The 27149-nt window shown below is 58.5% G+C and overlaps 1 protein-coding gene across 1 annotated transcript; it reads left to right on the top strand.

Annotated features, from left to right (window-relative positions):
* Window positions 1–296: 296 nt before the first annotated feature.
* Window positions 297–27149, top strand: MAF1 (MAF1 homolog, negative regulator of RNA polymerase III). The gene is made up of 8 exons (XM_053969292.1): window positions 297–564; window positions 2516–2632; window positions 10195–10323; window positions 13389–13533; window positions 19627–19748; window positions 21259–21378; window positions 25361–25477; window positions 25557–27149. The coding sequence occupies exons 2-8, from the start codon at window positions 2550–2552 to the stop codon at window positions 25576–25578; spliced, it is 738 nt and encodes a 245-aa protein (XP_053825267.1). The 5' UTR covers window positions 297–564; window positions 2516–2549; the 3' UTR covers window positions 25579–27149.

The raw sequence follows: 27149 nt of genomic DNA, 5'->3' as shown, positions 1-27149 counted from the left end.
GGGGGGGGAGCGCGCGGGAGTTCCGGAGGGATGGGAGGGGAGGAGCGTTCCGCCGCGGCCACGCCCCCGCCCCGCCGTGATTGACAGGCGCTCCCCCCGTCTTTGTCCGCGCCGGCCAATGGCAGCGCCGAGCGCCCCCGCGGTGGGCGGGGCCGCGGGCTCGGCGCGGACTGGCGTTGGCGTCGGCCAATGAAAGGCGAGCGCGGCGCTGATTGACGGGCGCTCCCGCCAATGGGGTGGCGGGCCGCGGGCGCCGCTCGGGCGGGGCGGGGCGGGGCGGCGCCGCCGCTTGTTGCCGTCCGGTGCCGCAGGAGAAGGTCGCCCGCTCGCCCGCTCGCTCCGGGGCACTCCCAGGATCTCGCCCAGCCGCCCGCGCCGTCCCGCGCACTCGGGGACATGTCGAGGTGGGCGGAGGCCCGGTGGGCCGGCGCCAGAGGGCGAACGGCGGCCGCGGCACACGCGCCCTCCTCGAGCTTTCCCCGGAGACGCCTCCCTTTACAAGCGCCCCGAGCCTGAAGGCGCTGCCGCGGCGAGGAGGCACCGATAAGGGAGCAGGACGCGCCGGTAAGCCCGCTCGACCCGCCGCCCCTCTTCTGCGCGCCCAGAAGCCGCGCGGACTACAGCTCCCAGCGTACCCCGCGCCGCCCGGGCGCGGCCTAGCACCGCGCGCGGCCGCGGGGCAGGATGGGAGCAGTAGTCCAGCAGCGGCGAGGCTGGAGGTGGGGGGGCCCGCCCGCGCGGGGCATGCCGGGAGCTGTAGTCCGCCCATGCATCGCTGCTCTGCGCCGCGCGGGGCGTGTCGGGAGCTGTAGTCCGGCGCGCGGGGCACGCCGGGAAGGCGCTTCCTGTGAACGCGGGAGAATTTTCCGCGTCCTTTTCTTCCTCCTCCTCTTCTTCCTCCTCTTCCTCTTCCTCCTCTTCCTCCTCCTCCTCCTCCTCCTCCTCCTCTTCCTCCGCTCTTCCTCTGCTCTCCTTTCCTTTTCTTTTTCTTTTCTTTTCCTTTTCCTTTCCTTTTCTTTTTCTTTTCTTTTTCTTTCTTTTTCTTTTCCTCTTCTTTTTCTTTTGTTTTCCTCTTCTTTTCCTGTTTCTCTTCTTTTCCTTTTCCTTTCCTTTTCCTTTTCTTTTTCTCTTCTTTTCCTCTTATCTTCCTTTTCTTTTCCTTTCCTTTCCTTTCCTTTTCCTTTTCCTTTTCCTTTTCCTTTCCTTTTCCTTTCCTTTTCTTTTTCTTTTCTTTCCTCTTCTTTTCCTCTTCTTTCCTTTCCTTTTCTTTTTCTCTTTCCCCATTTCCATCCTTATTTTTGCATTTTGTTCTTTTCCCTTTTTTGTTCCTTTTTCTGCATTTTCTCTCTTTTCCCCTTTTCCCATTCCCATTTTTCCATTTTTCCCGTTCCCTTTCCCACCCCCATTTCTGCATTTTCCCTCTTTTTTCCATTCCCATTCCCATTTCTCCGTTTTCCCTCTTTTTCCCATTCCCATTTTTGCTTTTTCTCTCTTTTTCCCATTCCCAATTTTCCATTTTTTTCCCTTTCCCACCCCCACTTGTGCATTTCCCCCTTCCCCTCCCTCCCCTCCCTCCCTCCCCCGGCGTTCCGGGTTCTGGAAAATCCCAGAAATCCCAGAAAATCCCAGAAAATTCCGGGAAATCCCAGGAAATCCCAGGAAATCCCAGGAAATTCCGGGAAATTCCAGGAAATCCCAGGAAATCCCAGGAAATTCCGGGAAATTCCGGGAAATTCCAGGAAATCCCAGGAAATTCCAGGAAATCCCAGGAAATCCCGGGAAATTCCAGGAAATCCTGGGAAATCCCGGGAGATCCCAGGAAATCCCAGGAAATCCCGGGAAACCCCAGGAAATCCCAGGAAATCCTGGAAAAGCCCAGGAAATCCCAGGAAATCCCAGGAAATCCCAGGAAATTCCGGGAAATCCCAGGAAATTCCAGGAAATCCCAGGAATCCCAGGAAATCCCAGGAAATCCCGGGAAATCCCAGGAAATCCCGGGAAATTCCGGGAAATTCCAGGAAATCCCAGGAAACCCCAGGAAATCCCTGGAAATCCCAGGAAATTCCGGGAAATCCCAGGAAATCCCGGGAAATCCCGGGAAATTCCGGGAAATCCCAGAAAATTCCAGGAAATCCCAGGAAATCCCAGGAAATCCTGGAAAAGCCCAGGAAATCCCAGGAAATTCCAGGAAATCCCAGGAAATCCCAGGAAATCCCAGAAATCCCAGGAAATTCCAGGAAATTCCAGGAAATCCCAGGAAATTCCAGGAAATCCTGGAAAAGCCCAGAAATCCAGGAAATCCCAGGAAATTCCAGGAAATTCCAGGAAATCCCAGGAAATCCCAAGAAATCCCAGGAAATCCCAGGAAATTCCGGGAAATCCCAGGAAATCCCAGGAAATCCCGGGAAATTTGGGGAACTCCCGGGAAATCCCAGGAAATCCCGGGAAATTCTGGGAAATTCCGGGAAATCCCAGGAAATCCCAGGCAATCCCCGTTCCCTGTCTCCGGGAGCAGCTGCTGCTGGGCATTCCCGGGAATTCCTGGGAGGATGAAGCTGCTGGAGAATTCCAGCTTCGAGGCCATCAACTCCCAGCTCACCGTGGAGACGGGAGACGCGCACATCATCGGCAGGTGGGAGCGGGGAGCGGGAATGGGGGAAACCGGGAATGTGGGAATGTGGGAATGTGGGATTGCTGTCCCTGGGAATCTGGGAATGCTGCCCCGGGAAAAACCCCGGGAAACCGGGAATGTGGGAATGCGGGAATGCTGCCCCGGGAATGTGGGAATGCTGCCCCGGGAAAAAACCCTGGGAATGTGGGAATGTGGGAATGTGGGAATGCTGCCCCGGGAAAAAACCCTGGGAAACCAGGAGTGTGGGAATGTGGGAATGTCACGCCAGGAAAAGCCCTGGGAATGTGGGAATGCTGCCTTGGGAAAAAACGTGGGAATGCTGCCCTGGGAATGTGGGAATGCTGCCCCAGGAAAAAACCCAGGAATGTGGGAATGCTGCCCTGGGAAAAGCCCTGGGAGTCTGGGAATGCCAGCCCCAGGAAAAACTCTGGGAATCGGGAATGCCACGCCGGGAAAAGCCCTGGGAAACCAGGAATGTGGGAATGCTGCCCCGGGAAAAACTCTGGGAATGTGGGAATGCAATCCCTGGGAAACACCCTGGGAACGTGGGAATGCTGCCCCGGGAAAAACCCTGGGAATGTGGGAATGCAATCCCTGGGAAAAGCCCTGGGAATGTGGGAATGCTGCCCCGGGAAAAACCCTGGGAATGTGGGAATGCTGCCACGGGAATGTGGGAATGTGGGAATGTGGGAATGCTGCCCTGGGAATGTGGGAATGTGGGAATGCTGTCCCTGGGAGTGTGGGAATGCTGCCCCAGGAATATGGGAATGTGGGAATGCTGCCCTGGGAATGCGGGAATGTGGGAATGCTGTCCCTGGGAATGCGGGAATGTGGGAATGCTGTCCCTGGGAGTGTGGGAATGTGGGAATGCTGTCCCTGGGAGTGTGGGAATGTGGGAATGCTGTCCCTGGGAATGTGGGAATGCCGCCCCGGGAATGTGGGAATGCTGTCCCTGGGAATGTGGGAATGCTGTCCCCGGGAATGTGGGAATGCTGCCCTGGGAATGTGGGAATGTGGGAATGCCACGCCAGGAAAAGCCCTGGGAATGTGGGAATGCTGCCACGGGAATGTGGGAATGTGGGAATGCTGCCCCGGGAATGTGGGAATGCTGCCCTGGGAATGTGGGAATGCTGTCCCGGGAATGTGGGAATGCTGTCCCGGGAATGTGGGAATGTGGGAATGCTGTCCCCGGGAAAAGCCCTGGGAATGTGGGAATGCTGTCCCGGGAATGTGGGAATGTGGGAATGCTGTCCCCGGGAAAAGCCCTGGGAATGTGGGAATGCTGCCCTGGGAGTGTGGGAATGTGGGAATGCTGCCCTGGGAATGTGGGAATGTGGGAACGCTGTCCCTGGAATGTGGGAATGTGGGAATGCCGCGCCGGGAAAAGCCCTGGGAAACCAGGAGTGTGGGAATGTGGGAATGCTGCCCCGTGAAAAACCCTGGGAATTTGGGAATGTGGGAATGCAATCCCTGGGAAAAGCCCTGGGAATGTGGGAATGCTGCCCCGGGAATGTGGGAATGCTGTCCCGGGAATGTGGGAATGTGGGAATGCTGTCCCCGGGAAAAGCCCTGGGAATGTGGGAATGCTGCCCTGGGAATGTGGGAATGTGGGAACGCTGTCCCTGGAATGTGGGAATGTGGGAATGCCGCGCCGGGAAAAGCCCTGGGAAACCAGGAGTGTGGGAATGTGGGAATGCTGTCCCGTGAAAAACCCTGGGAATTTGGGAATGTGGGAATGCAATCCCTGGGAAAAGCCCTGGGAATGTGGGAATGCTGCCCTGGGAATGTGGGAATGGTGCCACGGGAAAAGCCCTGGGAGTCTGGGAATGTGGGAATGCTGCTTCAGGAAAAGCCCCGGGAAACCGGGAATGTGGGAATGCTGCCCCGGGAAAAACCCTGGGAATGTGGGAATGTGGGAACACTGCCCCGGGAATGTGGGAATGCTGTCCCTGGGAATGTGGGAATGTGGGAATGCTGCCCTGGGAGTGTGGGAATGTGGGAATGCTGCCCCGGGAAAAAACCCTGGGAAACCAGGAGTGTGGGAATGCGGGAATGCCGCCCTGGGAATGTGGGAATGCCACGCCTGGAAAAGCCCCGGGAAACCAGGAATGTGGGAATGTGGGAATGCTGCCCTGAGAAAAACCCCGGGAATGTGGGAATGCTGCCCCTGGGAATGTGGGGATGTGGGAATGCTGTCCTTGGGAATGTGGGAATGCTGCCCTGGGAGTGTGGGAATGTGGGAATGCTGTCCTGGGAGTGTGGGAATGTGGGAATGCTGCCCCGGGAAAAGCCCTGGGAATGTGGGAATGTGGGAATGCAATCCCTGGGAAAAGCCCTGGGAATGTGGGAATGCTGCCCCGGGAAACACACCAGGAATGTGGGAATGCTGCCCCAGGAAAAACTCTGGGAATCGGGAATGCCGCGCTGGGAAAAGCCCTGGGAAACCAGGAATGTGGGAATGCAATCCCCGGGAAAAACCCCGGGAATGTGGGAATGTGGGAACGCTGCCCCTGGGAATGTGGGAATGTGGGAATGTGGGAATGCTGTCCCTGGGAATGTGGGAATGCTGTCCTGGGAAAAAACCCGGGAATGTGGGAATGCTGCCCCGGGAAAAACCCTGGGAATTTGGGAATGTGGGAATGGAATCCCTGGGAAAAGCCCTGGGAATGTGGGAATGCTGCCCCAGGAAAAACCCTGGGAAACCGGGAATGTGGGAATGCTGTCCCTGGGAGTCTGGAATGCTGTCCCAGGAAAAGCCCCGGGAATGTGGGAATGCCGCGCCGGGAATGTGGGAATGCAATCTCTGGGAAAAACCCTGGGAGTCTGGGAATGCCGCCCCGGGAATTGGGAATGCTGCCCCAGGAAAAACTCTGGGAATGTGGGAATGCTGCCCCGGGAAAAACTCTGGGAATGTGGGAATGCTGTCCTGGGAAAAACTCTGGGAATGTGGGAATGCTGCTCTGGGAAAAGCCCTGGGAGTCTGGGAACCCCGTCCTGGGAATGTGGGAAGGCAATCCCCGGGAAAAACCGGGAATGTGGGAATGCTGCCCCAGGAAAAACTCTGGGAATCTGGGAATGCTGCCCCAGGAAACTGGGAATGCTGCACTGGGAATGTGGGAATGCTGCCCCAGGAAAAACTCTGGGAATCTGGGAATGCTGCACTGGGAATCTGGGAATGCTGCCCCAGGAAACTGGGAATGCTGCCCCGGGAATGTGGGAATGCTGCCCCGGGAAAAACTCTGGGAAACTGGGAATGCTGCCCTGGGAATGTGGGAATTCTGTTGCTGAGAATCTGGGAATTCCGTGCCCTTGAAACCCAGGGATCCGGGATGAGGAATCCTGGGATGAGAGCGGAAAATCTGGGACAAGGGGGGGTGGGAATTTTATGGGAATTCCCTCGTGGGAGAACGGATCCAACCTGGGAATGCTGGGAATGGGGTGGGAATGGAGGGGATTTCAGGGATGATCCCATTCCCAAGGGACCTGGGATCCCGGCAGGCTTTTGGCCAGGGAGGGATTTTTGGGATCTTTTGGGGAATTTTTGGATCTTTTTGGGAATTTTTGGGATCCTGGCAGGCTTTTGGCCAGGGAGGGATTTTTGGGATCTTTTGGGGAATTTTTGGGATCTTTTTGGGAATTTTTGGGATCTTTTTGGGATCCTGTCCATGGGATCCTGGCAGGCTTTTGGCCAGGGAGGGATTTTTGGGATCTTTTTGGGAATTTTTGGGATCCTGCCCCTGGGATCCTGGCAGGCTTTTGGCCGGGAAGGGATTTTTTGGGATCTTTTTTGGGATTTTTTGGGATCTTTTTGGGAATTTTTGGGATCCTGTCCATGGGATCCCGGCAGGCCTTTTGGCCAGGGAGGGATTTTTGGGATCTTTTGGGAATTTTTGGGATCTTTTTGGGAATTTTTGGGATCCTGGCAGGCTTTTGGCCAGGGAGGGATTTTTGGGATCTTTTTGGGAATTTTTGGGATCTTTTGGGGAATTTTTGGGATCTTTTGGGGAATTTTTGAGATTTTTTGGGAATTTTTGGGATCTTTTGGGGAATTTTTGAGATTTTTTGGGAATTTTTGGGATCTTTTGGGGAATTTTTGGGATCCTGTCCATGGGATCCTGGCAGGCTTTGGCCAGGGAGGGATTTTTGGGATCTTTTTGGGATTTTTTGGGATATTTTTGGATCTTTTTGGGAAATTTTGGGATCTTTTTGGGAAGTTTTGGGATGTTTTTGGGAATTTTTGGGATGTTTTTGGGATTTTTTGGGATCTTTTTGGGAATTTTTGGGATCTTTTTGGGAATTTTTTGGGATCTTTTGGGAATTTTTGGGATCTTTTTGGGAATTTTTGGGATCTTTTGGGAATTTTTGGGATCTTTTTGGGAATTTTTGGGATCTTTTTGGGAATTTTTGGGATCTTTTGGGGAAATTCTGGGATCTTTTTGGGAATTTTTGGATCTTTTTGGGAATTTTTGGGATCTTTTTGGGAATTTTTGGGATCCTGGCAGGCTTTTGGCCAGGGAGGGATTTTTGGGATCTTTTGGGAATTTTTGGGATCTTTTGGGGAATTTTTGGGAACTTTCTGGGAATTTTTGGGATCTTTTTGGGAATTTTTGGGATCTTTTTGGGATTTTTTGGGATCTTTTGGGGAATTTTTGGGAATTTTTGGGATCTTTTGGGGAATTTTTGGAACTTTCTGGGAATTTTTGGGATCTTTTGGGGAATTTTGGGGATCTTTTTGGGAATTTTTGGGATCTTTTTGGGAATTTTGGGATCTTTCTGGGAATTTTTGGGATCCTGGCCATGGGATCCTGGCAGGCTTTTGGCCAGGGAGGGATTTTTGGGATCTTTTGGGGAATTTTTGGGAATTTTTGGAATTTTTGGGATCTTTTTGGATCTTTTTGGGTTTTTTTTGGGACCTTTTTGGGAATTTTTGGATCTTTTTGGGAATTTTTGGGATCTTTTGGGGAATTTTTGGGATCTTTTGGGGAATTTTTGGGATCTTTTTTGGGAATTTTTGGGATGTTTTTGGGGATTTTTGGGATCTTTTGGGGAATTTTTTGGGATCTTTTGGGAATTTTTGGGATCTTTTGGGGAATTTTTGGGATCTTTTTGGGAATTTTTGGGATGTTTTTGGGAATTTTTGGGATCTTTTGGGAATTTTTGGATCTTTTTGGGATCTTTTGGGGAATTTTTGGGATCTTTTGGGAATTTTTGAGATTTTTTGGGAATTTTTGAGATTTTTTGGGAATTTTTTGGGATCTTTTTGGGAATTTTTGGGATCTTTTTGGAATTTTTTGGGATCTTTTTGGAATTTTTGGATCTTTTTGGGAATTTTTGGGATCTTTTGGGATCTTTTTGGGAATGTTTGGGATCCTTCTGGGAATTTTGGGATCTTTTTGGGAATTTTTGGGATGTTTTTGGGAATTTTTGGGATCTTTTGGGGAATTTTTGGGATCTTTTGGGGAATTTTTTTGGATCTTTTTGGGAATTTTTTTGGATCTTTTTGGGAATTTTTGGGATCTTTTTGGGATATTTTGGGGAATTTTTGGGATCTTTTTGGGAACTTTTGGGATCTTTTGGGGAATTTTTGGGATCTTTTTGGGAATTTTTGGGAATTTTTGGGATCTTTCTGGGAATTTTTGGGATCTTTTTGGGAATTTTTGGGATCTTTTTGGGAATTTTTGGGATCTTTTTTGGGATTTTTGGGATCTTTTTGGGAATTTTTGGGATCTTTTTGGGAATTTTTTGGGATCTTTTTGGGATCTTTTTGGGAATTTTTGGGATCTTTTTGGGAATTTTTGGGATCTTTTTTGGGATTTTTGGGATCTTTTTGGGAATTTTTGGGATCTTTTTGGGATCTTTTTGGGATCTTTTTGGGATCTTTTTGGGAATTTTTGGGATCTTTTGGGGAATTTTTGGGATCTTTTGGGAATTTTTGGGATCTTTTGGGGAATTTTTGGGATCTTTTTGGGAATTTTTGGGATCTTTTGGGAATTTTTGGGATCTTTTGGGGAATTTTTGGGATCTTTTTGGGAATTTTTGGGATCTTTTGGGAATTTTGGGATCTTTTTGGGAATTTTTGGGATCTTTTGGGGAATTTTTGGGATCTTTTTGGGAATTTTTGGGATCTTTTGGGGAATTTTTGGGATCTTTTGGGGAATTTTTGGGATGTTTTTGGGAATTTTTGGGATCTTTTTGGGAAATTTTTGGGATCTTTTTGGGAATTTTTGGGATCTTTTTGGGAAATTTTTGGGATCTTTTTGGGATTTTTTGGGATCTTTTTGGGATCTTTTTGGGATCTTTTTGGGAATTTTTGGGATCTTTTGGGGAATTTTTGGGATCTTTTGGGAATTTTTGGGATCTTTTGGGGAATTTTTGGGATCTTTTTGGGGAATTTTTGGGATCTTTTGAGAAATTTTTGGGATCTTTTTGGGAATTTTTTGGGATCTTTTTGGGAATTTTTGGGATGTTTTTGGGAATTTTTGGGATGTTTTTTGGGAATTTTTGGGATGTTTTTGGGAATTTTTGGGATGTTTTTGGGAATTTTTGGGATCTCTTTGGAATTTTTGGGATCTTTTTGGGATCTTTTGGGAATCTTTGGGATCTCTTTGGGAATTTTTGGGATCTTTTGGGGAATTTTTGGGATCTTTTGGGAATTTTTGGGATCTTTTTGGGAATTTTTTGGGATCTTTTTGGGAATTTTTGGGATCCTGTCCATGGGATCCTGGCAGGCTTTTGGCCAGGGAGGGATTTTTGGGATCTTTTTGGGATCTTTTGGGGATCTTTTTGGGATCTTTTGGGGAATTTTTGGGATATTTTTGGGAATTTTTGGGATCCTGGCCCTGGGATCCTGGCAGGCTTTTGGCCAGGGAGGGATTTTTGGGATCTTTTTGGGAATTTTTGGGATCCTGTCCATGGGATCCTGGCAGGCCTCTGACCTGAGGGGGTCTCTGGGGGTCTCTGGGCTGCCGGGCTGCCGTGGGAGGATCTCTGGGGTCCTGTGGGGGTCTCTGGGGGTCTCTGGGGTCCCGTGGGGGTCTCTGGGCTCCCGGGCTGCCCTGGGAGGGTCTCTGGGGTCCCGTGGGGGTCTCTGGGCTCCCCTGGGGGTCTCTGGGGGTCTCTGGGGGTCCCGTGGGGGTCTCTGCGCTCCCCTGGGGGTCTCTGGGGGTCTCTCCCCCGGGGGTCTCTGGGCTGCCGGGCTGCCGTGGGGGGTCTCTCCCCCGGGGGTCTCTGGGGGTCTCTCCCCCGGGGGTCTCTGGGGGTCTCTGGGGTCCCGTGGGGGTCTCTGGGCTCCCTGGGGGTCTCTGGGGTCCCCCGGGGGTCCCGTGGGGGTCTCTGGGCTCCCCGGGGGTCTCTGGGGGTCTCTCCCCCGGGGGTCTCTGGGGGTCTCTCCCCCGGGGGTCTCTGGGGGTCTCTGGGGTCCCGTGGGGGTCTCTGGGCTCCCTGGGGGTCTCTGGGCTCCCCCGGGGGTCCCGTGGGGGTCTCTCCCCTGGGGGTCTCTGGGGGTCTCTCCCCCGGGGGTCCCTGGGCTGCCGTGGCCAGCGCGGCCGTGCCGCGTCGCGCAGGATCGAGAGCTACTCGTGCAAGCTGGCCGGGCTGGACAAGCAGCTCTTCAAGCACTTCTGCCACGAGGGGCAGCCCCACGCGCTCGAGGCCCTGTCCCCCCCCCAGAGCTCCGGGCTCAGCCCCGGCAGGTGGGGGGCACGGGGGGAATGGGGGGCTGGGGGGGACTGGGGGGACTGGGGGGGACTGGGGGGATGGGGGGATAGGGGGGATAGGGGGGACTGGGGGAAATGGGGGGATGGGGGAAATGGGGGGAATGGGGGAAATGGGGGAAATGGGGGGATGGGGGAAATGGGAGAGACTGGGGGATAGGGGGAAATGGGGGAAATGGGGGGGTGGGGGGATGGGGGAAATGGGGAACTGGGGGAGACTGGGAGAGACTGGGAGAGACTGGGGGGGCTGGGAAAGACAGGGGGACTGGGGGAAATGGGGGGATGGGGGGGACTGGGAGAGACTGGGAGAGACGGGGGGAATGGGGGGCTGGGGGAATGGGAGACTGGGAGAGATGGGGGAATGGGGGGATGGGGGAAATGGGGGGAATGGGAGGATGGGGGACTGGGAGAGACTGGGAGAGACGGGGGGGGCTGGGAAAGACGGGGGAAATGGGGGGCTGGGGGGATAAGGGGGGACTGGGAGAGACTGGGAGAGACGGGGGGAAATGGGGGAATGGGGGGATAGGGGGAGACTGGGAGAGACGGGGGGGATAGGGGGGAATGGGGGAAATGGGGAACTGGGGGAGACTGGGAGAGACTGGGGGGATAGGGGGGAATGGGGGAAATGGGGGGATACGGGGGGACTGGGAGAGACTGGGGGGATAGGGGGGAATGGGGGAAATGGGGGGAATGGGGGAAATGGGGGGACTGGGAGAGACTGGGGGAATGGGGGGATAGGGGGGAATGGGGGGGATGGGGGAGACTGGGAGAGACTGGGGGGATAGGGGGGAATGGGGGAAATGGGGGGAATGGGGGAAATGGGGGGACTGGGAGAGACTGGGGGAATGGGGGGATAGGGGGGAATGGGGGAAATGGGGAACTGGGGGAAATGGGGGAAATGGGGGAGACTGGGAGAGACTGGGGGGAAATGGGGGATAGGGGGGAATGGGGGAAATGGGGGGGATGGGGGAAATGGGGGAAATGGGGAGACTGGGAGAGACTGGGGGGATAGGGGGAATGGGGGGAATGGGGGGGTGGGGGGATATGGGGGGACTGGGAGAGACTGGGGGAATGGGGGGGATGGGGGAAATGGGGGAAGTGGGAATGGGGGGGATGGGGGAAATGGGGGGGATGGGGGAAATGGGGGGGATGGGGGGCTGGGGAAATGGGGGGACTGGGAGAGACTGGGAGAGACGGGAGCACTGGGGGGAATGGGGGGAAATGGGGGGATGGGGGGAAATGGGGGGGGGATGGGGGGAATGGGAGAGACCAGTGACCCCAGTCTGTCCCCAGTGACCCCACTTTGTCCCCAGTGACCCCAGTTTGTCCCCAGTGTGTCCCCAGTGACCCCAGTTTGTCCCCAGTGACCCCAGTTTGTCCCCAGTGTGTCCCCAGTGACCCCAGTGTGTCCCCAGTGTGTCCCCAGTGACCCCAGTCTGTCCCCAGTGACCCCAGTCTGTCCCCAGTGACCCCAGTTTGTCCCCAGTGACCCCAGTGTGTCCCCAGTGACCCCAGTTTGTCCCCAGTGACCCCAGTGACCCCAGTCTGTCCCCAGTGACCCCAGTGTGTCCCCAGTGACCCCAGTTTGTCCCCAGTGACCCCAGTGTGTCCCCAGTGACCCCAGTTTGTCCCCAGTGATCCCAGTGTGTCCCCAGTGACCCCAGTGTGACCCCAGTGACCCCAGTGTGACCCCAGTGACCCCAGTCTGTCCCCAGTGACCCCAGTCTGTCCCCAGTGACCCCAGTGACCCCCGTGTGTCCCCAGGCAGGGCGAGGGCCCGCTCAGTGACCCCAGTGACCCCAGTGACCCCAGTCTGTCCCCAGTGACCCCAGTGACCCCAGTGTGACCCAGTGACCCCAGTGTGTCCCCAGTGACCCCAGTCTGTCCCCAGTGACCCCAGTGACCCCCGTGTGTCCCCAGGCAGGGCGAGGGCCCGCTCAGTGACCCCAGTGACCCCAGTGACCCCAGTCTGTCCCCAGTGACCCCAGTGACCCCAGTGTGACCCCAGTGACCCCAGTGTGTCCCCAGTGACCCCAGTGTGTCCCCAATGACCCCAGTGTGTCCCCAGGCAGGGCGAGGGCCCGCTCAGCGACACCAGTGACACCAGTGTGTCCCCAGTGACCCCAGTCTGTCCCCAGTTTGTCCCCAGTGACCCCAGTCTATCCCCAGTGACCCCAGTTTGTCCCCAGTGACCCCAGTGACCCCAGTGTGTCCCCAGTGACCCCAGTGACCCCTGTGTGTCCCCAGGCAGGGCGAGGGCCCGCTCAGCGACACCAGTGACACCAGTGACCCCAGTCTGTCCCCAGTGACCCCAGTGACCCCAGTTTGTCCCCAGTTTGTCCCCAGTGTGTCCCCAGTTTGTCCCCAGTCTATCCCCAGTGACCCCAGTCTGTCCCCAGTGACCCCAGTCTGTCCCCAGTGACCCCAGTCTATCCCCAGTGACCCCAGTCTGTCCCCAGTGACCCCAGTCTGTCCCCAGTGACACCAGTCTGTCCCCAGTGACCCCAGTTTGTCCCCAGTGACCCCAGTGTGACCCCCGTGTGTCCCCAGGCAGGGCGAGGGCCCGCTCAGCGACACCAGTGACACCAGTGACCCCAGTCTGTCCCCAGTGACACCAGTCTGTCCCCAGTGACCCCAGTTTGTCCCCAGTGACCCCAGTGACCCCAGTTTGTCCCCAGCAGGGCGAGGGCCCGCTCAGCAACACCAGTGACACCACTCTGTCCCCAGTTTGTCCCCAGTGACACCAGTGTGTCCCCAGTGACCCCAGTGACACCAGTGACCCCAGTTTGTCCCCAGTGACCCCAGTCTGTCCCCAGTGACACCAGTGACCCCAGTGACCCCAGTGACCCCAGTTTGTCCCCAGGCAGGGCGAGGGGCCCGCTCAGCGACACCAGTGACCCCAGTTTGTCCCCAGTGACCCCAGTCTGTCCCCAGTGACCCCAGTTTGTCCCCAGGCAGGGCGAGGGCCCGCTCAGCGACACCAGTGACCCCAGTTTGTCCCCAGTGACCCCAGTCTGTCCCCAGTGACCCCAGTTTGTCCCCAGGCAGGGCGAGGGCCCGCTCAGCGACACGTGCAGCCGCAAGACGCTGTTCTACCTGATCGCCACCCTGAACGAGGCCTTCCGGCCCGACTACGACTTCAGCGCCGCCAAGAGCCACGAGTTCAGCCGCGAGCCCAGCCTCAACTGGGTACGCACTGGGAGGGACTGGGAGGGACTGGGATGGGACTGGGATGGGACTGGGATGGGACTGGGAGCACTGGGATGGGACTGGGAGGGACTGGGAGCACTGGGATGGGACTGGGAGCACTGGGATGGGACTGGGAGGGACTGGGAGCACTGGGATGGGACTGGGAGCACTGGGATGGGACTGGGAGGGACTGGGAGCACTGGGATGGGACTGGGAGCACTGGGATGGGACTGGGAGGGACTGGGAGCACTGGGATGGGACTGGGAGCACTGGGATGGGACTGGGAGCACTGGGATGGGACTGGGAGCACTGGGAGGGACTGGGAGCACTGGGATGGGACTGGGATGGGACTGGGGAGCACTGGGATGGGACTGGGAGAGCCACGAGTTCAGCCGCGAGCCCAGCCTCAACTGGGTATGGGGACTGGGAGGGACTGGGAGCACTGGGATGGGACTGGGAGGGACTGGGAGGGACTGGGAGCACTGGGATGGGACTGGGAGGGACTGGGAGGGACTGGGAGCACTGGGATGGGACTGGGAGAGCCACGAGTTCAGCCGCGAGCCCAGCCTCAACTGGGTACGCACTGGGAGCACTGGGATGGGACTGGGAGCACTGGGATGGGACTGGGATGGGACTGGGAGAGCCACGAGTTCAGCCGCGAGCCCAGCCTCAACTGGGTACGCACTGGGAACACTGGGATGGGACTGGGAGCACTGGGATGGGACTGGGAGAGCCACGAGTTCAGCCGCGAGCCCAGCCTCAACTGGGTACGCACTGGGAGCACTGGGATGGGACTGGGAGCACTGGGATGGGACTGGGAGAGCCACGAGTTCAGCCGCGAGCCCAGCCTCAACTGGGTACGGGGACTGGGAGGGACTGGGAGCACTGGGATGGGACTGGGATGGGACTGGGATGGGACTGGGAGCACTGGGATGGGACTGGGATGGGACTGGGAGGGACTGGGAGCAGTGGGATGGGACTGGGAGCACTGGGATGGGACTGGGATGGGACTGGGAGAGCCACGAGTTCAGCCGCGAGCCCAGCCTCAACTGGGTACGCACTGGGAGGGACTGGGAGCACTGGGAGGGACTGGGAGCACTGGGAGGGACTGGGAGCACTGGGATGGGACTGGGAGCACTGGGATGGGACTGGGATGGGACTGGGTATGGGGACTGGGAGCTCTGGGATGGGACTGGGAGCACTGGGAGGGACTGGGAGGGACTGGGAGCACTGGGATGGGACTGGGAGCACTGGGAGGGACTGGGAGCACTGGGAGGGACTGGGAGCACTGGGATGGGACTGGGATGGGACTGGGAGCACTGGGATGGGACTGGGATGGGACTGGGAGGGACTGGGAGCACTGGGATGGGACTAGGAGCACTGGGAGGGACTGGGAGCACTGGGAGGGACTGGGATGGGACTGGGAGCACTGGGATGGGACTGGGATGGGACTGGGATGGGACTGGGATGGGACTGGGAGCACTGGGAGGGACTGGGAGCACTGGGATGGGACTGGGAGGGACTGGGAGGGACTGGGAGCACTGGGAGGGACTGGGAGCACTGGGATGGGACTGGGATGGGACTGGGAGCACTGGGATGGGACTGGGAGCACTGGGAGGGACTGGGAGCACTGGGATGGGACTGGGATGGGACTGGGAGCACTGGGATGGGACTGGGAGCACTGGGAGGGACTGGGAGCACTGGGATGGGACTGGGATGGGACTGGGAGCACTGGGATGGGACTGGGAGCACTGGGAGGGACTGGGAGCACTGGGATGGGACAGGACGGGACGGGATGCAGGAATTGGGATTGACCTGGAGCTCGTGGAATGGGAAAATCCTGGAATGCTTTGGGACGGAAGGGATCTCCGGGATGATCCCAGTCCAAGGGGCGGCTCCCGCTATCCCGGGATAGTCCAGGGGCTGGGGCAGCCCCGGATTCTCTGGGAATTCCAGCCCAAAATCCCAACGCTCCGTGGGACGCCATTCCCTGTTTCCTGTGCCTCCAGCCTTTGCCCCAAACCTCTCTCCGGCTCTCCCAAAAAACCCCTGGAAAGGACCCTGGGAGGAGCTCTGGACACTGCCAGGCCGGGGAATCCCAAATTTCCCTGGGAATGCCATTCCCCCGTCCCCCTGTCTGCTGTCCCGTGTCCCCCGTCCCCGTTCCAAGGCCAGCCCAGTCCCCGTTCCCGTGTCCCCTGTCCTCATTCCTGCGTTCCCCGTCCCCATTCCCCTGTCCCTGTCCCCGTTCCCGTGTCCCCATTCCCGTGTCCCTGTCCCCATTCCCGTGTCCCCATTCCCGTGTCCCTGTCCTCATTCCCGTGTCCCTGTCCTCATTCCCGTGTCCCTGTCCCCATTCCCGTGTCCCCATTCCCGTGTCCCCATCCCCATTCCCGTGTCCCTGTCCCCATTCCCGTGTCCCCATTCCCGTGTCCCCGTCCCCATTCCCGTGTCCCTGTCCCCATTCCCATGTCCCTGTCCCCATTCCCGTGTCCCTGTCCCCATTCCCATGTCCCCATTCCCGTGTCCCTGTCCCCATTCCCGTGTCCCTGTCCCCATTCCCTTGTCCCCATCCCCATTCCTGTGTCTATGTCCCCATTCCCATGTCCCCATCCCCATTCCCGTGTCCCTGTCCCCATTCCCGTGTCCCTGTCCCCATTCCCGTGTCCCTGTCCCCATTCCCGTGTCCCTGTCCCCATTCCCATGTCCCCATCCCCATTCCCGTGTCCCTGTCCCCATTCCCGTGTCCCTGTCCTTGTCCCCATTCCCTTGTCCCTGTCCCCATTCCCTTGTCCCCATCCCCATTCCTGTGTCTATGTCCCCATTCCCTTGTCCCCATCCCCATTCCCGTGTCCCTGTCCCCATTCCCGTGTCCCTGTTCCCATTCCCTTGTCCCCATCCCCATTCCTGTGTCTATGTCCCCATTCCCATGTCCCTGTCCCACGTTCTGTGTCCCCTGTCCCCATCCCCATGTTCTGTGTCCCTGTCCCCGTTCCCGTGTCCCTGTCCCCATTCCCGTGTCCCCATTCCCGTGTCCCCATTCCCGTGTCCCCATCCCCATTCCCATGTCCCTGTCCCCGTTCCCGTGTCCCCATTCCCGTGTCCCTGTCCCCATTCCCCTGTCCCTGTCCCCATTCCCGTGTCCCTGTCCCCATTCCCGTGTCCCATTCCCATGTCCCGTGTCCCATTCCCGTGTCCCTGTCCCCATTCCCGTGTCCCAGGTGGTGAATGCCGTGAACTGCAGCCTCTTCTCGGCCGTGCGCGAGGATTTCATCCCCGTTCTGTGTCCCTGTCCCCGTTCTGTGTCCCCTGTCCCCATTCCCGTGTCCCTGTCCCCATTCCCGTGTCCCTGTCCCCATTCCCGTGTCCCCATTCCCGTGTCCCTGTCCCCATTCCCGTGTCCCAGGTGGTGAATGCCGTGAACTGCAGCCTCTTCTCGGCCGTGCGCGAGGATTTCATCCCCGTTCTGTGTCCCTGTCCCCATTCCCGTTCCCGTGTCCCATTCCTGTGTCCCTGTCCCCATTCCCGTGTCCCCATTCCCGTGTCCCTGTCCCTGTTCCGTGTCCCTGTCCCCATTCCCGTGTCCTCATTCCCGTGTCCCTGTCCCCATTCCCGTGTCCCTGTCCCTGTTCCGTGTCCCTGTCCCCATTCCCGTGTCCCCATTCCCGTGTCCCTGTCCCCATTCCCGTGTCCCTGTCCCTGTTCCCGTGTCCCCATTCCCATTCCCGTGTCCCTGTCCCCATTCCTGTGTCCCTGTCCCCATTCCCTTGTCCCTATCCCCATTCCTGTGTCCCTGTCCCCATTCCCGTGTCCCTGTCCTTGTCCCCATTCCCGTGTCCCTGTCCCCATTCCCGTGTCCCTGTCCCCCATTCCCATGTCCCGTGTCCCATTCCCGTGTCCCAGGTGGTGAATGCCGTGAACTGCAGCCTCTTCTCGGCCGTGCGCGAGGATTTCATCCCTGTTCTGTGTCCCTGTCCCCATTCCCGTGTCCCCATTCCCGTGTCCCTGTCCCCATTCCCGTGTCCCCATTCCCGTGTCCCATGTCCCATTCCCATGTCCCGTGTCCCATTCCCGTGTCCCAGGTGGTGAATGCCGTGAACTGCAGCCTCTTCTCGGCCGTGCGCGAGGATTTCATCCCCGTTCTGTGTCCCTGTCCCCATTCCCGTGTCCCTGTCCCCATTCCCGTGTCCCATGTCCCATTCCCATGTCCCCGTGTCCCATTCCCGTGTCCCAGGTGGTGAATGCCGTGAACTGCAGCCTCTTCTCGGCCGTGCGCGAGGATTTCATCCCTGTTCTGTGTCCCTGTCCCCATTCCCATGTCCCATGTCCCATTCCCGTGTCCCAGGTGGTGAATGCCGTGAACTGCAGCCTCTTCTCGGCCGTGCACGAGGATTTCATCCCTGTTCTGTGTCCCTGTCCCCATTCCCGTGTCCCTGTCCCCATTCCCGTGTCCCATTCCCGTGTTCCCATTCCCGTGTCCCCATTCCCGTGTCCCTGTCCCCATTCCCGTGTCCCATGTCCCGTGTCCCATGTCCCGTGTCCCAGGTGGTGAATGCCGTGAACTGCAGCCTCTTCTCGGCCGTGCGCGAGGATTTCATCCCCGTTCTGTGTCCCTGTCCCCATTCCCGTGTCCCATGTCCCGTTCCCGTGTCCCTGTCCCCATTCCCATGTCCCATGTCCCATTCCCGTGTCCCAGGTGGTGAATGCCGTGAACTGCAGCCTCTTCTCGGCCGTGCACGAGGATTTCATCCCTGTTCTGTGTCCCTGTCCCTGTTCCCGTGTCCCATTCCCGTGTCCCGTGTCCCATTCCCGTGTCCCATGTCCCATTCCCGTGTCCCAGGTGGTGAATGCCGTGAACTGCAGCCTCTTCTCGGCCGTGCGCGAGGATTTCATCCCTGTTCTGTGTCCCCTGTCCCCATTCCCGTGTCCCTGTCCCTGTCCCCATTCCCGTGTCCCTGTCCCTGTTCCCGTGTCCCCATTCCCGTGTCCCATGTCCCATTCCCGTGTCCCAGGTGGTGAATGCCGTGAACTGCAGCCTCTTCTCGGCCCGTGCGCGAGGATTTCATCCCCGTTCTGTGTCCCTGTCCCTGTTCTGTGTCCCTGTCCCCATTCCCGTGTCCCTGTCCCCATTCCTGTGTCCCATTCCCATGTCCCGTGTCCCATTCCCGTGTCCCAGGTGGTGAATGCCGTGAACTGCAGCCTCTTCTCGGCCGTGCGCGAGGATTTCATCCCTGTTCTGTGTCCCTGTCCCCATTCCCGTGTCCCTGTCCCCATTCCCATGTCCCTGTCCCCATTCCCGTGTCCCCATTCCCGTGTCCCTGTCCCCATTCCCATGTCCCGTGTCCCATTCCCGTGTCCCCATTCCCATGTCCCGTGTCCCTGTCCCCATTCCCGTGTCCCATTCCCATGTCCCGTGTCCCATGTCCCGTGTCCCAGGTGGTGAATGCCGTGAACTGCAGCCTCTTCTCGGCCGTGCGCGAGGATTTCATCCCCGTTCTGTGTCCCTGTCCCCATTCCCGTGTCCCTGTCCCCATTCCCGTGTCCCCATTCCCATGTCCCCATCCCCATTCCCGTGTCCCTGTCCCCATTCCCATGTCCCCATCCCCATTCCCGTGTCCCTGTCCCTATTCCCATGTCCCTGTCCCTGTCCCCATTCCCGTGTCCCCGTCCCCATTCCCGTGTCCCTGTCCCCATTCCCGTGTCCCTGTCCCCGTTCCCGTGTCCCCATTCCCGTGTCCCTGTCCCCATTCCCCTGTCCCTGTCCCCATTCCCGTGTCCCTGTCCCCATTCCCATGTCCCCATTCCCGTGTCCCTGTCCCCATTCCCTTGTCCCCATCCCCATTCCCGTGTCCCTGTCCCCATTCCCGTGTCCCATTCCCGTGTCCCATTCCCGTGTCCCTGTCCCCATTCCCGTGTCCCAGGTGGTGAATGCCGTGAACTGCAGCCTCTTCTCGGCCGTGCGCGAGGATTTCATCCCCGTTCTGTGTCCCTGTCCCTATTCCCGTGTCCCTGTCCCCATTCCCGTGTCCCTGTCCCCATTCCCGTGTCCCCATTCCCGTGTCCCATGTCCCATGTCCCATTCCCGTGTCCCAGGTGGTGAATGCCGTGAACTGCAGCCTCTTCTCGGCCGTGCGCGAGGATTTCAAGGCGCTGAAGCCGCTGCTGTGGGACGCGGTGGATGAGGAGATCTGCCTGGCCGAGTGCGACATCTACAGGTACGGGGGCACCTTCCTGATCCCGAGGGATCCCGGCCCTTCCTGATCCCGAGGGATCCCGGCCCTTCCTGAGGGATCCCAGCCCTTCCTGATCCCAAGGGATCCCAGCCCTTCCTGATCCCAAGGGATCCCAGCCCTGCCCGATCCTCTGGGATCCCGGCCCTTCCTGATCCTGAGGGATCCCGGCCCTTCCCAAGGGATCCCAGCCCTTCCTGAGGGATCCCAGCCCTTCCTGAGGGATCCCAGCCCTTCCTGATCCGAGGGATCCCGGCCCTTCCCAAGGGATCCCAGCCCTGCCCGAGGGATCCCAGCCCTGTTCCCATGCATCCAGGCCTTTCCCGCTGTTCCTGTCCCCAATCCCATGAGTGGCATTCCCACGTTTCCTGTCCCCAACCCTGTGACATTCCCGCGTTTCCTGTCCCAGTCCCGTGACATTCCCGCTGTTCCTGTCCCAGTCCCATGACATTCCCACGTTCCCCAATCCCAGTCCCATGAGTGACATTCCCATGTTTCCTGTCCCCAATCCGTGACATTCCCACGTTTCCTGTCCCAGTCCCATGAGTGACATTCCCACGTTTCCTGTCCCCAACCCTGTGACATTCCCACGTTTCCTGTCCCAATCCCATTACATTCCCACGTTTCCTGTCCCAATCCCGTGACATTCCCGCTGTTCCTGTCCCAGTCCCATGAGTGACATTCCCACGTTTCCTGTCCCTAATCTGTGACATTCCCACGTTTCCTGTCCCCAATCCTGTGACATTCCCGCGTTTCCTGTCCCAGTCCCGTGACATTCCCACATTCCCCAATCCCAGTCCCATGAGTGACATTCCCGCGTTTCCTGTCCCAATCCCGTGACTTTCCCACGTTTCCTGTCCCAGTCCCATGAGTGACATTCCCACGTTTCCTGTCCCTAATCCGTGACATTCCCGCGTTTCCTGTCCCTAATCCGTGACATTGCCACGTTCCCCAATCCCAGTCCCATGAGTGACATTCCCCCGTTTCCCGTCCCAGTCCCGTGACATTCCCGCGTTCCCCAGTCCCAGTCCCATGAGTGGCATTCCCACGTTTCCTGTCCCAGTCCCATGAGTGACATTCCCACGTTTCCTGTCCCAGTCCCATGAGTGACATTCCCACATTTCCTGTCGCAGTCCCGTGACATTCCCGCGTTTCCCGTCCCAGTCCCGTGACATTCCCGCGTTCCCTAATCCCAGTCCCATGAGTGACATTCCCACGTTTCCTGTCCCAGTCCCATGAGTGACATTCCCGCGTTTCCTGTCCCCATCCTGTGACATTCCCGCTGTTCCTGTCCCCAGTCCCGTGACATTCCCACGTTCCCCAATCCCAGTCCCATGAGTGACATTCCCACGTTTCCTGTCCCAATCCTGTGACATTCCCGCGTTTCCTGTCCCAGTCCCGTGACATTCCCGCTGTTCCCGTCCCAGTCCCGTGACATTCCCGCGTTCCCCAATCCCAGTCCCATGAGTGGCATTCCCGCTTTTCCCGCTCCCAGCTACAACCCGGACCTGGACTCGGATCCCTTCGGGGAGGACGGGAGCCTCTGGTCCTTCAATTACTTCTTCTACAACAAGAGGCTCAAGAGGATCGTCTTCTTCACCTGCCGCTCCATCAGGTCGGGATCCCCGGAATTCGGGGGGCATTCCCATAGGGATCCCTGGAATTCCTGGGGCATTCCCATAGGGATTCCCGGAATTCCCGGGGGCATTCCCATGGGATCCCCGGAATTCCAGGGGGCATTCCCATGGGGATCCCTGGAATTCCGGGGGGCGTTTCTCAGGGGATTCCACGGGCATTCCCCAGGGGGTTCCCAGAATTTGGGGGGCATTCCCCATGGGATCCCCAGAATTCCGGGGGGCATTCCCATAGGGATTCCTGGAATTCCGGGGGGCATTCCCATGGGATCCCCGGAATTCCGGGGGGCATTCCCATAGGGATCCCTGGAATTCCAGGGGGCATTCCCCATGGGATCCCCGGAATTCCAGGGGGCATTCCCATGGGGATTCCTGGAATTCTGGGGGGCGTTTCTCAGGGGATTCCACGGGCATTCCCCAGGGGATTCCAGGGGGCATTCCCCATAGGGATCCCCGGAATTCCAGGGGCATTCCCATAGGGATCCCCGGAATTCCAGGGGCATTCCCCAGGGTGTTCCAGGGGGCATTCCCCAGGGGATTCCAGGGGGCATTCCCCATAGGGATCCCCGGAATTCCAGGGGGCATTCCCATGGGATCCCCGGAATTCCCAGGGGCATTCCCATAGGGATCCGTGGAATTCCCGGGGGTGTTTCTCAGGGGATTCCACGGGCATTCCCAGGGGATTCCCAGAATTCCAGGGGGCATTCCCATGGGGATTCCTGGAATTCCAGGGGGTGTTTCTCAGGGGATTCCACGGGCATTCCCCATGGGGTTCCCAGAATTCAGGGGGGGCATTCCCCATGGGATCCCCGGAATTCCCAGGTGCATTCCCATAGGGATCCCCGGAATTCCAGGGGGCATTCCCCATGGGATTCCCGGAATTCCAGGGGCATTCCCATAGGGATCCCCGGAATTCCAGGGGGCATTCCCATAGGGATCCCCGGAATTCCAGGGGGCGTTCCCCAGGTGGATTCCAGGGGGCGTTTCCCAGGGGATTCCTGGAATTCCCGGGGGCATTCCCATAGGGATCCCCGGAATTCCCGGGGCATTCCCATAGGGATCCCTGGAATTCCTGGGGGCGTTTCTCAGGGGATTCCATGGGCATTCCCCAGGGGATTCCAGGGGGCATTCCCCATGGGATTCCCGGAATTCCAGGGGGCGTTCCCCAGGGGATTCCAGGGGGCATTCCCATAGGGATCCCTGGAATTCCTGGGGGCATTCCCCATGGGATCCCCAGAATTCCAGGGGGCATTCCCATAGGGATCCCTGGAATTCCTGGGGGCGTTTCTCAGGGGATTCCATGGGCATTCCCCAGGGGATTCCAGGGGGCATTCCCCATGGGATTCCCGGAATTCCAGGGGGCATTCCCCATGGGATCCCCAGAATTCCCGGGGGCATTCCCCATGGGATCCCCGGAATTCCGGGGGCATTCCCATAGGGATCCCCGGAATTCCCGGGGGCATTCCCATGGGGATCCCTGGAATTCCGGGGGGGCGTTTCCCAGGGGATTCCTGGAATTCCAGGGGGCATTCCCATAGGGATCCCTGGAATTCCGGGGGGGCATTCCCCATGGGATCCCCGGAATTCCCAGGGGCATTCCCATAGGGATCCCTGGAATTCCCGGGGGTGTTTCTCAGGGGATTCCATGGGCATTCCCCAGGGGATTCCAGGGGGCATTCCCCATGGGATTCCCGGAATTCCAGGGGGCGTTCCCCAGGGGATTCCAGGGGGCATTCCCCAGGGGATCCCCGGAATTCCCAGGGGCATTCCCATAGGGATCCCCGGAATTCGGGGGGCATTCCCCATGGGATCCCCGGAATTCCAGGGGGCATTCCCATAGGGATTCCTGGAATTCCGGGGGGCATTCCCATGGGATCCCCGGAATTCCGGGGGGCATTCCCATAGGGATCCCTGGAATTCCAGGGGGCATTCCCCATGGGATCCCCGGAATTCCAGGGGGCATTCCCATGGGGATTCCTGGAATTCTGGGGGGGCGTTTCTCAGGGGATTCCATGGGCATTCCCCATGGGATCCCCGGAATTCCAGGGGCATTCCCATAGGGATCCCCGGAATTCCAGGGGCATTCCCCAGGGGATTCCAGGGGGCATTCCCCATAGGGATCCCCGGAATTCCAGGGGGCATTCCCATGGGATCCCCGGAATTCCCAGGGGCATTCCCATAGGGATCCGTGGAATTCCCGGGGGTGTTTCTCAGGGGATTCCACGGGCATTCCCAGGGGATTCCCAGAATTCCAGGGGGCATTCCCATGGGGATTCCTGGAATTCCAGGGGGTGTTTCTCAGGGGATTCCACGGGCATTCCCCATGGGGTTCCCAGAATTCAGGGGGGCATTCCCCATGGGATCCCCGGAATTCCCAGGTGCATTCCCATAGGGATCCCCGGAATTCCAGGGGGCATTCCCCATGGATTCCCAGAATTCCAGGGGGCATTCCCATAGGGATTCCCAGAATTCCAGGGGGCATTCCCATGGGGATTCCTGGAATTCCGGGGGGGCGTTTCTCAGGGGATTCCATGGGCATTCCCCAGGGGATTCCAGGGGGCATTCCCCATGGGATTCCCGGAATTCCAGGGGGCGTTCCCCAGGGGATTCCAGGGGGCATTCCCCAGGGGATCCCCGGAATTCCAGGGGGCATTCCCATAGGGATCCCCGGAATTCGGGGGGCATTCCCACAGGGATCCCCAGAATTCCCGGGGGCATTCCCATAGGGATTCCTGGAATTCCCAGGGGCATTCCCATAGGGATCCCCGGAATTCCCGGGGGCATTCCCATGGGGATCCCTGGAATTCCGGGGGGGCGTTTCCCAGGGGATTCCTGGAATTCCAGGGGGCATTCCCATAGGGATCCCTGGAATTCCGGGGGGCATTCCCCATGGGATCCCCGGAATTCCCAGGGGCATTCCCATAGGGATCCCTGGAATTCCCGGGGGTGTTTCTCAGGGGATTCCATGGGCATTCCCCAGGGGATTCCAGGGGGCATTCCCATAGGGATCCCTGGAATTCCGGGGGGCATTCCTTGGGGGATTCCTGGAATTCCAGGGGGCATTCCCATAGGGATCCCCGGAATTCCCGGGGGCATTCCCATAGGGATCCCCGGAATTCCAGGGGGCATTCCCATAGGGATCCCTGGAATTCCCGGGGGTGTTTCTCAGGGGATTCCACGGGCATTCCCCAGGGGGTTCCCAGAATTCCAGGGGGGCATTCCCCATAGGGATCCCCGGAATTCCAGGGGGCATTCCCATAGGGATTCCCGGAATTCCAGGGGCATTCCCATAGGGATCCCCGGAATTCCAGGGGGCATTCCCCATGGGATTCCTGGAATTCCAGGGGGTGTTTCTCAGGGGATCCCCGGAATTCCAGGGGGCATTCCCATGGGGATTCCTGGAATTCCGGGGGGCATTTCTCAGGGGATTCCACGGGCATTCCCAGGGGGTTCCCAGAATTCAGGGGGGCATTCCCCAGGGGATTCCAGGGGCTGTTCCGGAGGGGATTCCCCGGAATTCCAGGGGTCATTCCTGAGGGGATTTCCCTGGAATTCTGAGGGCCATTCTCAAGGGGATTCCAGGGTCCATCCCCAAGGTGATTCCCAGAATTCCAGGGTCCATTCCCGAGGGGATTCCCCGGAATTCCAGAGGCTGGATTCCTTGGAATTCCAGGGGCCATTCCCAAGGGGATTCCCGGAATTCCAGGGGCCATTCCCGAGGGGATTCCCGGAATTCCAGGGTCCATTCCCAAGGGGATTCCCAGAATTCCAGGGTCCATTCCCAAGGGGATTCTGTGCAATTCTGGGGGGGGGGGGGGGGCTGTTCTCGAGGGGATTCCCAGAATTCCAGGGGCTATTCCCAAGGGGATTCCCGGAATTCCAGGGGCCATTCCCGAGGGGATTCCCGGAATTCCAGGGGCCGTCCCCGAGGGGATTCCCTGGAATTCTGGCCCTTCCCCGCAGTGGCTACGCCTACACCCGCCCGGACACCGGGAACGAGCTGGACATGGACCTGGGCGAGGGCGACACCGAGAAGGGCGACAGCGGCGACCCCGAGGGCGGCGGCATCGAGGGGGACAGGTGGGCAGGGCGGGGCAGGGCGGGGCAGGGCGGGCGTGGCCGCAGGTGAGGCAGGTGACCCTGCGTGTCCTCATTGCAGGCTGCAGGTGATGTGCATGTGAGATTCCCGGCGGGATCCGAGACACCGGGAAGGGAACCGGCAACGGGAACGGAACCAGCAATGGGACTGGAAATGGACTGGGAACCAAACCAGCACCGGGAACGGAACTGGGAATGAAACTGGGACTGGGAAAGGAACTGGGAACCAAACCAGCACCAGCAACGGGAACGGAACCAGGAATGGAACCAGGACTGGGAACGGAACCAGGAACGGGAATGGGAACGGAACCAGGAACAGAACTGGGAATGGAACCAGGAACAGAACTGGGAATGGAACCAGGAACAGAACTGGGAACGGAACCAGGAACAGAACTGGTACCAGGAAAGGAACTGGGAATGGAACCAGGAACAGAACTGGTACCAGGAAAGGAACTGGGAATGGAACCAGGACTGGGAATGGAACCAGGAACAGAACTGGCACCAGAAAAGGAACCGGGAATGGAACTGGGAACGGAACCAGGAACAGAACTGGCACCAGGAAAGGAACTGGGAATGGAACCAGGAACAGAACTGGGAATGGAACCAGGAACAGAACTGGCACCAGGAAAGGAACTGGGAATGGAACCAGGACTGGGAAAGGAACCAGGAACAGAACTGGCACCAGGAAAGGAACTGGGAACGGAACCAGGAACAGAACTGGCACCAGGAAAGGAACTGGGAATGGAACCAGGAACAGAACTGGTACCAGGAACAGAACTGGGAATGGAACCAGGAACAGAACTGGTACCAGGAACAGAACTGGGAATGGAACCAGGAACAGAACTGGTACCAGGAAAGGAACTGGGAATGGAACCAGAACTGGGAACGGAACCAGGAACAGAACTGGCACCAGGAAAGGAACTGGGAATGGAACCAGGAACAGAACTGGGAACAGAACCAGGACTGGGAAAGGAACCAGGAACAGAACTGGCACCAGGAAAGGAACTGGGAACGGAACCAGGACTGGGAAAGGAACCAGGAACAGAACTGGCACCAGGAACAGAACTGGGAACGGAACCAGGAACAGAACTGGCACCAGGAAAGGAACCGGGAATGGAACCAGGAACAGAACTGGGAATGGAACCAGGACTGGGAACGGAACCAGGAACAGAACTGGCACCAGGAAAGGAACTGGGAATGGAACCAGGAACAGAACTGGCACCAGGAAAGGAACCGGGAACGGAGCCAGGACTGGCAACCAAACCAGCAATGGAACCGGGAACGGAGCCAGGAACAGACCCGGGATGGGACCCGGCCCCGTCCTGGCGCCGCTGGTCCTTCCTGAGCCGTGTCCCCCCCGGTGTCCCCGTGTCCCCCGTCCCCCCCCCCCCCCCCGGACACTGGAGCCCCCCAGGAATCCCGGAGCTCCGGAGCCGCTGCCGGAGCCGCGCCGGGAGCTCCGGGAAGCTTCGCTGCACTTTATGGCTCCTGCCCTCGGCTGCACTGATCCCCGTCCCACCTGCCCGGGCTCCTGACGGGCTCCATCCGTCCATCCCGGCCCCGCCCGGGGGAGAATCCCAAATCCCACCCCCAGGGACTGCCCCCCTGCCCCCCGTGCCGAGTCCGTGTGTTTCAAGAGTTTGGCTTTGCTCTC

This window comes from Vidua macroura, unplaced genomic scaffold (genome assembly GCF_024509145.1).
Source record: "Vidua macroura isolate BioBank_ID:100142 unplaced genomic scaffold, ASM2450914v1 whyUn_scaffold_156, whole genome shotgun sequence".
Lineage (NCBI taxonomy): Eukaryota > Metazoa > Chordata > Aves > Passeriformes > Viduidae > Vidua > Vidua macroura.
The sequence above is the reverse complement of the archived record's forward strand: the minus strand, read 5'-3'. Positions and strand labels throughout refer to the sequence as shown.